Source organism: Octopus bimaculoides, chromosome 14 (assembly GCF_046866305.1).
Source record: "Octopus bimaculoides isolate indiv1 chromosome 14, ASM4686630v1, whole genome shotgun sequence".
Lineage (NCBI taxonomy): Eukaryota > Metazoa > Mollusca > Cephalopoda > Octopoda > Octopodidae > Octopus > Octopus bimaculoides.
In genome coordinates, this window is record NC_142941.1 from 3,889,376 (window position 1) to 3,906,827 (window position 17,452).

The 17,452-nt window shown below is 41.1% G+C and overlaps 1 protein-coding gene across 1 annotated transcript in view; it reads right to left on the bottom strand.

Annotated features, from left to right (window-relative positions):
- Positions 1 to 17,201, bottom strand: part of LOC106870094 (uncharacterized) — a 22,992-nt gene extending 5,791 nt beyond the window's left edge. Inside the window, exons 1-2 of the mRNA XM_014916074.3 lie at positions 17,115 to 17,201; positions 1 to 587 (exon numbers count right to left, since the gene is read on the bottom strand). The exon at positions 1 to 587 is cut by the window's left edge and continues 5,791 nt beyond it. Of these exons, the coding sequence (XP_014771560.1) occupies positions 1 to 442 (442 nt within the window). The 5' untranslated portion in view covers positions 443 to 587; positions 17,115 to 17,201. The remainder of the gene's footprint in view (positions 588 to 17,114) is intronic.
- Positions 17,202 to 17,452: the final 251 nt, after the last annotated feature.

Sequence of the window (17,452 nt, forward strand, 5' to 3'; positions counted from 1 at the left end):
GCAGTGTATTTCTGCGTGCAAACTGTTTGGGACAAGAATCACACTGAAACTGTTTAACTGGTGGCGCCTCAATTTTGGGTATTATTGGTGCAATCTTGTTTGGAGTGAGAGGGGGTTTGGGACAGACTGGGGGCGTGGGTGGGGCAGCTGGTGGTGGCTTCTCAATGTTATGCATCCGTTCATGGCTCTGGACATAGCAGTTCTGTGCAAACTGTTTTCCGTACACGTCAGGGTGGAACAATTTCTGGTTTGAATGCACCAAACCGTGAGTCTGTAAGTAATAACCCTGCATGAATTGGTTGCCATAAATCTCATTATGGAAGGATTTATCAGTCATGTGAGGCATTCTGTGGTGTGCCATGCTGTTGGGAAGGGGTGAGAACTGAGGCTTTGTGGCAATAGCATTGTGGATTGAGGCATCGCTGGGCAGGGTCTCCATCATTGATCAAAGGGGTTTCGTTGTTTCAATGAAAATATTGATAAGGTTGGAGGTCAGTGTGTTGTTTAGGGGAACTGCTTGGTGTAGACTATACAAAGGCTGTTAGATGATGGGGCTCCATGAAAGGGCTTCGCAGATTAAGGGTTACCTGAAAATAAACGAAAGGAAACATTAACTAAAATGCTTATTATTGATAGAAAACTATCATCATGTCTGTTGGTGTATCTGTGTGAATGAAAGAGTGTGTGTGTGTGTGTGTGTACACACGCACACACATGTATGAATAGGTATATGTAAATATATGTGTAAGAATGTGTTCAAACAAAACTAATATAAAACCATTACAAAGATGGAATTCATTCCATTACACAACTTACATATATGTGTGTGTGTGTATATATATATATATATATATATATATATATATATATATATATATATATATATATAGTTTCATTTATAAAAATACTAATATCCATAAACATACATCATTTAATAGAGATGAGTGTGCAGGTAAGAATGTCACATCATAAGCAGGGAGTTTTTAATTCATTCTGCTTAACACCATTGTTAAAAAAAAAATCAAAACATTTCATTGAGATATTAAACTAGAATTGCTGAGAATAAGACATTTCTGTTCTTCTTTGTTTCCGATGCCCCAAGAAAGCGAAAAATACTTGCTTTGTCAAAAGTAGGTGGTTTTCGGGGGGGAAAAGTGAAAGTGTTTTCCTGTAAAGTGAAACAATTGAACAAAAGTACAATAATGGACAACAGAAAGTGCTGCCTGGATACCATGAAATCATCCTGGATTATTAGTGACGATGGATCCATCAAATATCTTAATGTGAACAAAGCGTAATTAAGTAATTGGGTGTATTGATTGATAACAGAACAAAAGAACGATTAACAGCAGCTACTGGAGACATCTTCCTGTAAAATCTTGGTTTTCTCAGAGCATTCAATTTGGTCCTAATTGAGCCGAAGACAGAAAACATAGTGAGGAGACACAGCATACAAATGGCTGCTTCTTAAAGTGTACCAAAAGCGTTTGTTGCAGGAAACTGTCATGACTGAAAGATTTTTCCAAGGGAAACTATCACAAAGCCCCTGTATTATTTGAACAAATGACATGGAGGGATGGGTGGGGAGAAGGGTGGCGCTGCAATGTTTGCTCATGAAAACCCTTGCTTTCTGCCATGGGAACAAAAATCCAGTTAGATATTGGAAAGTTTTTAGAAAAGAAATCAGTCTTTACCGTTTCTTTCCCCCACCCAGACTCCTTATTTCATACAAACAAACATATTCTTCTTCTTTTTCAGCCGATAACTTTGGGCAGAAACAAGGGTGCCAGATACAGCCATTTCTTGCCATAAGCAATTAACGAATTCAAAGGGAAAGGTCAAATATTTTGGGTCGTTGCCCTTCAATGGACAGGAGGGGAAGATTTATTTATTCTGCTTGTCGAGTCAGGAGCCGGGGACATTGCTTATGACCTTTCCAGGTCTTCAGAGACAGGTAAGCTTGGTGCCATTGATGTTCTGTTTAAACTGTTACAGGACAACACACCAGCAGGAAAGACACAGAAGATTCCAGAGGGCTGATGATGTGGGGAGCAAGGACTGGTCATAATGGTTAATGCAGAGCTAAGGAGGTTGGATGCACCAAGGGTAATGGGAAGTGAAAAGATGAGTGTGTTGGAAGTGTGTCAAGTAGTGGGGGTAGGGGACCAGTCATGCAGGTCTGAGGAACAGAGGCCATTATAGCTCTTGGTGTTAGATATACGCACATGTGGGACTTGTAAGATTTCCATGTCTCGTTGCCTCTGCCAATCATGACTAACCATGTTTCTGTACCTAGAAACTTTTTCTCCAGCTTTCAAACTTGGACAAAGTTGTAGTAAAAAGATCAGTTAACCATGCAACAACCCCCAACACCACCATCACACACACACATCTCCTCTCTATGTCAGGATGATGTCCAAGCAAAGACCAAGGGATAATACAGCTTGGTCCCAATGTCTTTGCAGGCAAATTCAGAACATGAAAGGGTGAAGTAAATACCACAAGGCATTCTGTTCAATGTTCTAACAATTTACTACCTTAGATTGGGTACACACACACACACACACGCACACATACATATATAGGTATGTGTGTGTGTGCAGGAGGAGACCTACTGAGTCAAGTACATCAACATCAGCAATATCAAAATCAAATCTACATGAGCTACATGTAGCAACTAAATCTTTAACCCACATTGTACGGACTGGTTAATGAAGTCTTCTGATAGACAACATCTGATGAGAAACAAACTGGTCAGACTGGAGCTGCCAGTTCAAGCTACAGCAACTCCGGTTATACTGGAGCTGTCTATATGGGGACTGTCTTTAGTGAGATTAGTTCTATAAACTCAGTTAATAAGAAAACAAGGCTATTCTGTTTGATAAATTTACCAACCATGCTAAGCAGGTCATAAAACTTGCGGGGGGGGGGGGGGAGCTCCATAAAACTACTTGGTGACAGAGCACACATCGTAGAACTGGACCAGGGTTAAGCAAGAGAAATCTACACTAAAATAAGATATAAAAACACATAATACAGAGTATAGCTCACTCACACAGATTATATAGAACAGAATGCACACAAATCTACGGATTACAGACGACACAGACACACAATACGAACACAACCTACACACACACACACACACAACATAAACATACAGAGAAGACAAAAATATCACAATACCCCCTCCTCCTTCCTCTATTAAAATAGTTGTTGACATAAAAAAGAGGGGGGAGAGAGGGAGGTACTGTTTCCTTTTTTTCTTTCTCTCTTTCATTACTTCTTTCACTTTTTCCTTGAAACTGGGGGAGCCTTCTGTGGAGCCGCTCGACTTGCTAGAAATAGCAACCAAAGCTCCCTCGAATCAAACTGCAGTCGAGGAAGAAAAAAAAGGACACGCTAGATAATGTACACAACTAACATACCCTAAACAGATGGTATGGTCATGGTTGGAATATATCTAATCATAAGACCTGTTCAATCAAGGTAGACTCGGGGTTAAACAACACCCTCCCCTCAGTAGTATATCTCCCCCCCCCCTCTCCACCACTGCCGTAACCTTCTCGTCACCTTTACTCTATACGTCACCATCCCCCCACCTTCACCACCACCCTCATCGCATTGCTCCCTCTCCCTCTCTTATCTCTCCTAAATCAGTCGTCTAACTCCGTTTCCTCCCACCACTCCCCTCACATTACCATTGTCTTTTTACACCCTCCCTCTCTTTCCTAACACACTTGTCTCTCTACCCCTCTCTCTCTATACCTCTACGACAATTTCCTCCCACCACTCTTCTTACACGTTCTCCTCTCCCTTAAGCCCCCTAATTATTATTTTTTTATCTCACCGCCTTCCTCTCTTTTACTATCTCTTACTCTTTCTCTTCATTGATTTCTCGCCTTTCTTACAGGAGCTCATCTCTCTCTCTCTCTCTCCTTGTATCTGGTCACTTCCTTTTCTTCTCCACTCCCCACCGTACCTCTTCCTTCCACTACTTCTCTCTTTCTTCCTTTCCCCATCTTCTTCCCCTTACATACCACTCTCCTCCTTCTATCGTATCCCTCCCTTCCTTTCTTTTTCTTCCCTTACTCAACGTTACTCTCTCGCTCTCCCCCCTTCCCCTCAGCTTTCTTTCTCGACTCAAGAATTTATCTGACAATCTTAATCCCTCGCAACGAGCCTGTACGTGGTCGTTCAACATGCTAAAAACAGCAACTAAATTCTTAAAAAAAAAGGATACAATGTATTTGTGAAACAAACCCTAATATATAAAGTCAGACGGTTACGGTTGGAACGCTTTTTGATTGTAGGTCTACTCAGGCAGGATTGCCCTGGGGTTAAATAACAACTCAACGTAGCTCTCTTACTCATCCCTCCACCACCACTTCCACATTGGTCCTCGCTCAACTCCCCTTCTCTTACCTCCCCCCCACTATAATTCATTCTCTTCTCCCACTTCAAATCCACCCTCCCTCTTTCTCTACCTCTTCCCCCTCACGCCCCTTTCAACCATAATTCGGTTTTTCACCCCCCCCCCTCTCCCTCATCAGTTACTCCCCCACACCATCGCTGCCATCCCAGTTAGCTCCAGGTCAGCCTGATCGAAGAACAAACCCTTCATAATCAAAGCCATTTAACCGAAGTCATCCCATCCATTCAAACATAACTGATTAAGCATCTTCCCTTTATTTAAAACACGATAAGCGAATGCCTTTGAGGAACATTTAGCTGCTATTTCTAGCCGGTCGAATAACCACGTACAAGTTCCCACAATGTTGTTGAGTCCAGATAGAATGGCCATGACCATCCAGACAGTGAATTCAAAGATTGGACTGTTATTTCTAGCAAGTCGAGGCTCTCTTTCTTTCTGTCTTTAGTTCACCTCCCACCACAGTTCCGTTTCCCTCTTCCCCTTATTCTCACTATCTCACACTACCACCCTTACCTCTCTCACATTACAATGTATTATCACACACCACCTTCCTCACACCCACCACACTCCTGTCTATTACTTCTCACCACTCACTCCTAGCTCACACTCTTTTCACTCCCCCCTTCACAGATCGATATTACAAACCACCCCTCCCTTCTCTCAGCACTCTCTCCTGTCCTTTACTCTCACCGCCACCACCACAGTTCACTACCAATAAAACGAGTCAAAGGAACCTCAAGTTGGACGCTCGGCCTGCTAGAAATAGCAATCAAATCTCCGTGAAATTACTCCCCAAAGTCTTAAACCATTAGATATTATTATATTTTGCTCAATCAGAATTGACCTAGGGCTAAACAACCCCATAATTTCATTCTCCCCCCCCCCAACTCTTTTTTCCCCCATTAATCCCACTACATTTCACCCTCTCACCATCACACTACTTTTCCCTTCTTTCTCCCTCCCCCCTTCTCTCTAACATACACTATCGAACCCCAAAGACGGCAGACCGCCATGTAGAAAATGAAATAAGAGGCGATGGCAATGAAATGACCAGCTCAGAGCGAGAGAAGAGGCTTTTTATTGTGACAGGAACAACATTAAAATGGAGCGGAGTTGTTGGCGGTGAGGGTGCTACTGTTTTTATAGAGGAAACAGTAAATGGGATTTCCGTCGGTTGTGAGACTAAAGAACACAAACACAACATACACATTATGCTGTGTATAAACACACATACATCAGATAGATAAATAAACATTTTGTGTAACCCATGTGTATGAAAACTTTGTTGGAACAGTCGTCAAATGGTAGAACGCCTGTCATGTCTACAAGCGATGTGAGTTCGAGTCCCATGAGCAGCCTTCGAATTTTTTTCTATCCAAAAGGGTTTGTCAACACAATACTTACACGCTATTAAATTAAGTACCAGTTGCGTACTGAGGTCGATCTAATCGACTGGACCCCTCCCCCAAAATTTCGGGCCTTGTACTTACAGTAGAAAAGAATATATTTACACGCTATTATTCATAGCTCCATGTGCTTCGAGATCAACTGCTTCAAAACAATTAGTTCGCGCTCTCTCGAAAGTTTATAAATTCTTATGACATCAATCACACAATTCTCGCTGGTAAGAGCAAAATTTGTAAAATAAAGAAATTCGAAGGATTGCTTTAGCCCAACGTGTGTGTTGATAGATAGATAGATAGAGAGAGAGATATATATAGTCAAATAGACAAATAAGGGGGGAGAGAGAGAAGTCCACTCGATGTTACGGTAGATGATACTTGCCCAAAGTGGGACAGAAACCGGAACCACGTGGTTGCAAAATAAGTTTCTTAACTACACAATGATGCCCGTTCAGTGTCTGACCACAGATGCCAGGCAACACTTGAGTCTCCATCATAGCCTCAGATCAATCCAAGACTGGGCCGCAAGAGAGTGTGAAGAAACCTATTGGATTAACTTGTAGTCACAACACCAGTCATAATACCGTTCGTTGCCTGACGGATTCTGGCTGGAGAATTTATGATAAGCGTCAGCCAGGTCACATTTTATTTCAATGAAGAGATGTGACAGGCGAACTTCATTCCTACGTATTTCTTTATGGGTGTGGTAAATGAAGATGTCCCTCCTTGACCCATCATCATCTTCACCACTTGTCATTAAGTCAAGTGGTACTTGAACCAACAAGAGGCCCTCCGTGTGGTCAGGCGCCTTGTTAGAAATGGCTGCCATACCTCCTCCAAGTCCCCACTCTACCACAGAGGTCGACAAACGTCTTAACTCACTGACCCCTTCATGATAACTTGCAGACCCCGAGTCAAATAAAAAAAATTTCTTTGTTTAAGAACAATAATTCCTTCGTTCTTTTGTAACATTACTGCTTTTAATAAGAGATATTTCTTTTAATATTTGTTTCGGTCATTAGATTGAAGCCATGCTGGAGCGCCGCTTTGGAGAATTTTTAGTCGAATGAATCAACCCTAGTACTTTTTTTAAAATCCTGATACTCATTCAATCCATCACTTTTGCCGAACCGCTAGGTTATGGGGGACAAATATAGACACAAACATATATACATATGACAGGCTTCTTTCAGTTTCCGTCTACCAAATCCACTCACAAGTCTTTAGTTGGCCCAGCGTTATAGTAGCAGACACTTGCCCATGGTGCCACATAGTGGGACTGAACCTGGAACTATGTGGTTGGGAAGCAAACTTCTTACCACACAGACACGCCTGCGCCTATTTAAAGAAATTTAATGAAATACTGAAACTGGATCAAAATTCAGTGATATTATGGCCGAAATAGAATATTTAATGTAATATGCGTTGGGTGACACTCAAAATCATCTCAGGTGTTTAACGAACCCTTGGGGATCTAGAGACCCCACCCCCAGGGTTCATTATCGACCATTCTGCTGATCCCTACACTGCCATCTTAAAAACGAAATAATGCATTAGATAATGCAGTCCTAGATATAATATGTCTGATTATATAGGAGAGATGGTCGTGGTTGGCACATCTATGATCATAGGTTGGCACATCTATGATCATAGGTTGGCTCATTCAAAACTGATCTGGGGATAAAATATTATAATACAGTCGTAGATAAACTAAATCTAAATAAAATACAGTGATGGTCATGGCTGGAACACATTCGATCATAGGTCTGCTATATCAGGACTTGTAGCTCTATATATACTGTCTGAATAAAAGTCTGGTTAGTCATGGCTAGCAAGTCTGCTGGATGAGGTTTTGACCTGGGAGAGACCAACACCAAGTGACCCCAGTGATACCCTACAAACCCCCAATTCCAGATTATTATTCTTTAACCTCAGATGAACTGTCCCCTAAAACACCAGGAAGAAGATGTCACAATGTATTTGACAACAAATGTTTGGCCCCAGATGATTCCAGATTGAGCAGATCTATAACCAAAGACATTCCACATATGACCATGCCATCTGTTTACCCGTTCAGGAGGTATATCTAGGAATGAACTATTGTGTCCGTCTTTTTAAGGTTTGAGTTCAGTAAGATTTAGCTGCTATTTCTAAAATGTTGAATGACCCATGTAGAGATCCCTGTAGTGTAAATATAGCTGATGTAGTTTAGCCCCTGGTTTAGTCCTGATTGAGTAGCCATATAATCAAAGTTGTGATTATCCCCTCTTTTCATATATTTAAGACTACATTGTCTAATGTGTCCCTTTGTTTTCCTTTTTAAGAAATTAGCATATGATTTGAAAATTTGGCTGCTATCTCTAGCAGGCTGAGTGACTGCAGGGAAGCCTTCCCTCGCTGATTCATTGAAAATAGGTGTTGCTAGGTTTATGTCAGCTGACTTGTGTGTTTGTTTTGCTGTGTGCACTGCCTTGAATTTCTGGCCAAATGACTCTTCTCCGGTACTTTTGTTATTTTTTAAAGCTTGGCACATATTCTCTCGTTACCTTTTGCCGAACCGCTAAGTTATGGGGGTGTAAACCCATCAAACCCAGTTGACAAGCAACAGTGGTGTACAAACCAAACACGTACTCACACACGTGTATGTATATACAATGGGCTTCTTTCAGTCTCCATCTACCAAATCTACTCACAAGGCTTTGGTTGGCTCAAGGCTATAGTAGAAGACACTTGCCCAAGGTACCAACAGAGGGACTGAACCCGGAAGCCATGAGGTTGGGAAGCAAGCTTCTTACCGCACAGCCACTCCTGCACCTATATATATATATATACACACACACACATATATATATATATACATACACACACATACATTCACTTTATGTTTATATTTTAATACTAGCATGGGTTAGGCCAAGGACCAGCACTCAATATTGATCTCTGGTGGGAGTCTATATAGCTATCCAAGGGGCCGATAAACACCTGAAACAATTCCAAGCATTCAGGGTGCTAAATCTGGAAGAGCATGGGTGATTTAAGACTAAAACTCTCTAATTTCCAGTCATAGGGTGTGTTTCACTCTTATTAGACCTTTTCAGTAAAGCATTCCTATTCAAGTGGTACTAATGAGAGTGTTCACCAAAACACTAAACCTCTTTCTATCTACCCTATTACACTTTAACTGTTCAGTGTTTAAAACGGCCATGTCTGGCCCAAATGTTCTGAGTGTTTTATGCTCAAACTGCCCAGATCTCACCTCTCACACCTATCATAAAGCCATCTCCCTCTCAGCCAAGGGAGCTCTTTAGTTACATAGAGACATCACGAGTCTCTGATGCTATGAAAAAAATGGGGAAAAAAAGCACTCAGAACACACTGTAATGTGGTTAGTGTTAGGAAGGGCATCCGGCCATAGAAACCACGAGAAAACTGAGATATTGGGGGAGGATGTGGTCCTCCAACCTATTGGACCCTATCGAACCGTCCAGGATGGGAAGCAGATGTGAAATGATGACGGTGATGACAGGCAGGGGTATGTGTTTTAGTGACACTGCTAATAAATATCAAAAATATGGCCAAATGGAAACACAGACAGTGGTGGTGATGTGAAGTGGGGGGGGGGCAGGGGCATTCGGTGCACTATAGATAATATGGTACGATGCATTTTACATAAACTTGGAAGGATTTACCATAAATTAATCGCATGGATAAGCTCAGGTTTTCAGAGATGAGATCCCACATGATAAAATACATTCACTTGTTACTCAATCTGTTGCTACAGCTAGGGCTGGGAGTGTCGAGGTTAGCCCTCTCCTCCTCTACCTCCACTGCCATCACCACCATCATCATCATCATCATAACCATTGTAATGCCAGTATTACTATGATTATGTTTCTTGTTTCTTTGAAGCAACCTTGGGTTGGCTAGGTCTGCAAATAGCACCACACTTCTTCAAACCTACTCAACATCTGTGACATATCATTCGTGTAAGAATTAAGTATCAAAGCTGTTAATATCAATTAACACAATTCTCACATTACTTAAATTCATTTAAGGGGGAGATTTTCTTGTATCCGGGGTATGACAGCTTAGAAACCACCCACATGCAACACATAATAAAGTCAATAAGTAAACAGAGACAACAAAACCCATACAGGGATACATCACACACACACACACATGTATATACATATATAAATATAATATACACATATCATCCTCATTATTTAATGTCTGTTTTCAATGCTGGCATGGGTTGGACAATCTGACCGGAAGGGAAGGGGCTGTGTGGTAGGTAGCTTGCTTCCCAATCACAAGGTCCCGGGTTCAGTCCCACTGCGTGGCATCTTGGGCAAGTGTCTTCTACTATAGCCTCGGGCCGACCAAAGCCTTGTGAGTGGATTTGGTAGATGGAAACTGAAAGAAGCTCGTCGTATATATATATGTGTGTATATGTATGTGAGTCTGTGTTTGTCCCCCACTATTGCTTGACAACTGAGCAAAAGAGACTGATAGAATAAGTACTAGGCGTACAAAGAATAAATCCTGGGGTCAATTTGTTTGACTAAAGGTGGTGCTCCAGAATGGTCGCAGTCAAATGACTGAAACAAATAAAATAAAAGAATATATATACATATATATATATACACACACGCACATATACATACACACACACATACATATACATACTCACACACACACACATATATATATATATATATATACATATACATATGTATACACATACACATAGACATATACAGGTATGGATGTGTGTTTAAGCTTGCTTCACAACCATGTGGTTTCTGGCTCAGTTCCACTGCACAACATGCCGAGCAAGTGTCTTGTGAAAGAATTTGGTCAATGGAAACTAAAACGAAACCTGCTGTGTATGTTTGTACCTCCTTGCCTTGACACAGTGCACTATATAGCAAGAATGACCTACTATCATACAAAAACTGCTGTTTATCATTTTCCATGAAAACATATCTGGAGAAGGGGAAAATACTGCTTTGCTTGGAAACAGGTGGCGACTAGTGACAAGAAGAACATTAAGCCACGGAGACCTGCCTCAATAAACTCTAATCCATGCAAGCATGGAAAAGGGTATTGTAAATGATGATGACATATCATTGAGAGAGCATATCCAAAATGAAGTTTTACAAGAGCAGAGCGAACTTGATCACAGAATACCAAAAGCACAAGCCCTGCTGGGCTGGACAGGTCGCAAGGTTCACAGACAACAGGTGGACCCATTTAGTTGCCAAGTGGTATCAGGAAATCGAAGGCCACCGAGAGGCCTCCACAGTGATGGGAAGACAATTTAGTTAAATGATTTGGGCCAAGATGGGAAAGAATGTCCCAATCAAGGAAGAACAGAAAGCTCGTTGAGATCATTGATGTGTCAATACAGGTGATGCTGGGTTTTACAAATGGGAGGGGGGGACACAAGATAATATAGTTGCTTTATACTTTAAAAAGACAGGATGGTCACATCTGGAATGGAGTTCCATCATAGGTGTACTCAATCAGAGTTGACATGGGGCTAAGCAACGAGGAAATCTCTATGCAGTTGCCCTGATGCTAGAAATAGTGGCCAAATTCTTCTCAAACTACACTCTAACTTAAACAGAACCCAAAATTAAACAAGGAACACTGAAGCCAAAAGAAGTTACTTACAAGCTAGAAATAGCAGTCAAATTACAACATACCAGCTTCAAAAAAGGAAAAATTATATAACATAATCTGGGATGTATATAGATGACGTCTTTCACTCCTCAAAAGCTGGATTGTCAAGCTGGGAATACTTTTGAGCATATCTGTTTGACCAGGAGCAACCTGGAGCTAAACAACGAGCCTGTATGTGTGGTCAGCCATCATGCTAAAAATAGTAGCCAAATCTTCAAATCCCATACCAGTCATGAAACATGGAAGGACACATTAGATAATGTAGTCCTAGATACACTCTAACAGGGATCAGATGGGCTTAAGCAAAAACTATTTACAAAGACCATATCTGGCCTGACCAGGTCAAACTACCCCCAATCCATAAGTTACAGCAGCTATAACTTTCTCAAACTGACTAATATCGGACAGGGACAACTCTCAGCCCTCTCCCCCCTCTAATATTAATGAAATTATTTGTACACCCACCCCCATTTTTTATCAAACAAAAGACATATCTTTTATCTCCCATTTGTTTCAATCATTTGACTGGGGCACCACCTCGTAAAGGTCTTTATTTAATTAAATTGATCCTAGGACTGAACTTCTTTTTCTTTCAAGTCTGAAAACACACCTGTGATGCCGGCACATATGCATTTACAAGGTGCCACCACAGATGCCTTTACATGGTGCCAACACAGGTACTTTTTATGATGGGCCTCTACCTAGTTTCTGTCTACCAAATTCACTCACAAAACAATGGTCAGCCCAGGGCTACAGAAGACACTTGGCCAAGGTGCTGTACATTGAGACTGAACCCAAACCCATGGGGATGCAAAGCAAGCTTCTTAACCACACAGCCATGCTCAGAGTTTGCATAAATATAATTCTTCTTTCTTTGCTAAGGACAAGCTTAAAACTATCTTAATTTCATTTTAATCCACACAGGCCACCTTTCATGAGAAATATTGGATTAACCTCCATCAAGGCAGAGCAGTTTTGTTAACCAACAGCCAAACAGAGGTTCTAACAAGTTATTAAGAACACAGTATGGTTAGGTTGTGATCACCCATGCCATCGAAGATTTGTTTTGTAATAGAAGCACTGGAGAGAAAAGGGATTACTTGGAGACAGTTTCTGCATGAAAAATATACAGGGGTGGCTCTGTGTGTGTGTGAGAGAGAGAGAGAGCCCAACTTCGTTTATACTCGGGCCAGAGTTGTATGTTTAGTACAGTAATGTCGTGGTCCTATCAACAGAACAGCCTGCTCGTGAAATTAACGTGCAAGTGGCTGAGCACTCCACACACACGTTGACCCTTAACGTAGCTCTCGGGGAGATTTAGCGTCACACAGAGAGTGACAGGGCTGGCCCTTTACAAGAAAGAGCGAGAGAAAGTTGTGGCGAAAGAGTACAGCAGGGTTCGCCCCCAGCCCCCATCGTGGAGCTTTAGGTGTTCTCACTTAATAAACACTCACAACGCCCGGTCTGGGAACCGAAACTGCGATCCTACGACCGCGAGTCCGCTGCCCTAACCACTGAGCCATTGCGCCTCCACAGTACAGTAATACATCAACAAATGTAACGTAGAACCAACGACGGTACCCCTGTGTAGCCATTCGTGATGCTAGAAAGAACAACCAAATCTCCCACAAATCATATTCCATCAACATAGAAAAAAAAAACAGCGTATACACATACACACATAAATATATATATATATATATATATATATGAAGTGGTTCTAGATTCCTTGCAAAACGGAAAAAAATGGGATAATCACAGGGCCGGAATGCTTTCGTCATGCCCCTGTTCAACCAGACCTGACCTAGGGCTAAACAACAGCGTTAGCACGAGGACTTTTGGCAAATGGTTAAATCACTTCAAACTTCCGGAGAGTTATAGAGATATTTAACAGATGGCGGTCAATTGGATGCGGAAGGAATGCCGAGAAGACGGTCACTGGCCTTTCCCTCTACTTAACAATTATTCCTAATTTAGGCACGAGCCTGCCGAGGTCAACTTTGCTTTTCATCCGTTCGAGGTCGATAAAATAAATACCAGTCAAGTATAGAAAGTTGATGTAATCGGTTTGATCTCTCCCCTCAAAATTGCTGGCCTTGTACCAAAATTAGAAAGGATTAAAGGCACAAGGTCAATAATTTTGAAAGGGAGGGGCTAATCGATAACATCGACTCCAGTGCTTGACTGTTACTTTATTTTATCGATCTCAGGACGTAAAAAGCCGTATCAAATGCTGTTAAAGCATTTCGTAAGAGGACCTAACGATTTTGCAAATCCACCGCCCCCACCCCTGCAAGTTGTTTTTAATATTAGGGGTACACAATATGAAATTCAAGGGAGGGGGGTTATCGATTACATCGACCCCAGTCCCAGTTTGGTACTTTATTTTACTGACCCCCGAAAGAATGAGAGGCAAAGCTGACCTCAGTGGGATTTGAACTTAGAACACCTTTCATAAAAGTAATAACAGACTAAATTCCTCTCCCCTCTACACTCAAAAGAAATTGTTGTATGTCAGAAAAATGGCAAGTTACGGGCCAACTGGAGCACAGATATGATTGTCATTTTCTTTCTTCTTTTTCGCTTTGAAAAAAACAAAACAAAACATGAACGACATTTTGTGAAAGCCTGATGTCACGCCAAGGTCGACTTTACTTTCCGTTTCTCCTGGGTCGATAAAATAAAGTACTAATTATGTACTGGACGAGATCATTCAAACGGCTTTACCAACCCCTCGCAGAAAACATTCAGAGTTTTGTGTTTATGTTAGAAATTGGAATGCAACTTTTATTATTATTATTATTATTATTATTATTATTATTAATTGTTGTTTTAGTTATGTCCATTTACATTCCGTGTTTAAATCCTTCTGAGGTCAACTTTGCCTTTCATCCTTTAATTGACCAATCGATTGGCAATTGCAATCGACTGGTCGATTAATGTACCAATCAGGTATTGGGGTCGATATAATCGATTAACTCCCTACCCACAAATTGCTGGCCTTATGTCTAGATTAAGCACAATTATTAATTATTATTATTATTGAGTGAGAATTTCGACATTTTTCGAGGGATGGGGGACACATCATTCTTTCCCCAAAATTTCGTCTGTACATGTCAGAACCCACCGTCACCAACATCACCACTACTACTACTACTACTACTACTACTACTACACAGGGTGGTAAATTGGCAGAATCGATAGAGCATCGGAAAACATGCCAAGCGGTGTTTGTTTTAGCTCTTTACATTCTGAGTTCAAATCTTACCGGGGTCAGCTTTGTCTTTGGTCTCTTCAGAATCAGTCCTGGGCTGATATAGCGATGGAATCGACTAACCTCCTCCCATTAGAATTGCCGGACTGGGGCCTCATTACTATTATAGAACCGGAATACTATTTAATTATGCTCTATTCTATCCAGGGTTGCTAAAATGAAGTACCAGTTGAGCATTGAGGTCACACAAAACGAGTACCCAGCTAGAAAGTGTTGTTATTATTATGAAGGTGGTAGTAGGGGTGTCCGGCAATAGTTTTGTCCCCGTTGAATCGTCCCCCGTTCCAAAACTAAGTTCTTTGTGGATGAACGGGCCAAATCGAGACGAGTGAAATTTGAGGAACCTTTAACTGGTTGCTAAAAACGGCAGCCAAATCTCCCTCAACAGCACATCCTTAACGTCTTTAAAAAATAAGAGTGGTACATAGAGACTCATAGAAAAATGGAAACCATGGGAAAAACTATGTTTAAGGAAAAAAAAAAAAAATTTCACGGCTGGAATATCGGATCATACATACAGAGCCGTCCTGGGGTTGAATAACAACACTACGGCTTTGCGAAGGGGATACGGTCATTTGAGTTGCTAGAACCAGTAGCCAATTTTGCACTAAACTACACTCTTAAAGATATAAAGTTGTTCACGGTATACAAAAAGACGGGATGGTCACGGCTGGAAGGGTTTGTTCTTCGTTCTACTGGATCAGAGCTGACATGAGGCTCATTAACAGCACTCAGCAATTTATTATAGAAAATCTAATACTCTACTGTCTCAACGAAAAAAAAAAATTCATTCCTGACAAAATTGCGAAGGAGGTGGCGATGGATACAGTTGACTGAATCGATAAAGTAAATGATTGGTTTTATCGATGATGGAGGGACGAAAGGTATAATCGATCAGCATATTGGGAAAAAAAACCCAGCCTATAACTGTTCGAATCTTGATGGTGTCAGCGTAAAGGAAAAGAGGCACTCAAACATGAGTGGAGGGTAGGGTAAGAGTGGAGTGAGGTGCACTGACTTACGGCACAAACACCACCTCCCACCACTACCACCAACTTCCAGTGAGATAATTCCTTTCCTTCCCACCTCCCACTCCCCTACTTCATGTTTGATAGCTACCACCGCCTCCCACCGCCACGCAACCTCTTGTTTGATATTGCTTTCCTCCCCCCCACTATCCCCACATCTTCTCAAACGTTAACTCGCCTCTCCCCACCCCTCCACCGACCTCCTATGATGGCTCACCTCCTCCCCCCCCTTCACTTCAAAAGAGATAGCCTCCTCCTCCTCCCTCACTACCACCACCACCCTTACAACAATAGCTATGATGATTAATAACATAGTTAAAGGGGGGAGGGGGAGAGAAGCAGTGATTTTGTGATGTTCATGCATTTTCGTACAATGTTTAGTTACTTTAATTTAGATGTGTGTGAAAAAGAGAGAAATCTACTTTCCGAGTTCAGTTTAGGGCCGATGATTTAGTTTCGTGCAGAAGTCATGAGCTATATATATATATATATATATATATACACACACACTGCGTTGTACTTTCGGATGGTTATTTTGCCAATAAATCATATAGAATTTTATATATGTGTGTGTGTGTGTGTATTTCCCAGTGTTGTTCTACAAAAATACTTTACATATAAGAAAAATAAAGATAATTCAAACATCGGAAAATATCGAAAAAAGGGGGTAAATTTAGGGAGATGTGAAGAAGACATTTATAGGAGCCAAACGAACCAACAGCGAGATCGTAAGAAACGAAATAAGTCTTGGTAAATAATACAGAAGGGAAGAGGGGGTGCACTGAGTACGGTACGTGTACTCAGTGATGTGTGTATGTGTGTGTATGGCATATTACGAGAAGTGTGGGTGTGTATGCGAACGTGTTTGTGTAGATATATGTATATAAACGGTGTTAAGTGTGCGCGAATGCCTGAGTGTACGTGTGGGTGTGTACGTAAGCTGAGTGTATGAATGTCTAAGAGAACGGGAGGGTGTTACATGAGGTTTGTATATATATATGTGTGTGTGTGTGTGTGGATGGGGGGAGGGTAGCAACAACAGTAAAACTCGGGAGAACATTGAAAAAAATAATCATCTCAATATAAATACGACGATCCAAAGTTGGAAGGGTCGTTACACCCCCTCCACATCTCACACGTACCAAAAAAAAAAAAAAATTCTAATAGATTTAAGTGGGAGGATATATATAGATAAATAAATATATATACATATATATATAAATCAGTGTCCCTTGCACAAGTATTGCTGCACTTTTCTGCATCCAACAAATATGCACAGCACTTACCTTTCACAGTGTGAGCCCAGCAAATCGGAACCAATCGAGAATATTTTTGGAAACAAACCTTCAGGCACAGAAATTTTTTTTTCGACCGCGGGACAATGAAGGCGGTGTAGTAAAGTCACTAGTCCCTTCTCACATAAACGCAATATTGTTGTTTTTTTTTTCTGTTAATACCTCTCAGTTCTATGTCGTTTTAAAACGTGATTTCTCCTTAGCATGTTTGTTTTTTAAATCATTACTTTCCTCTAAATTAACAGCACGGTTTTCAACTGTTAATTATTCTCAATGTTTCTGTCCTTGTTTTCGTTTGTGTGTGTGAATTATTTCTTTTAATAAACTGA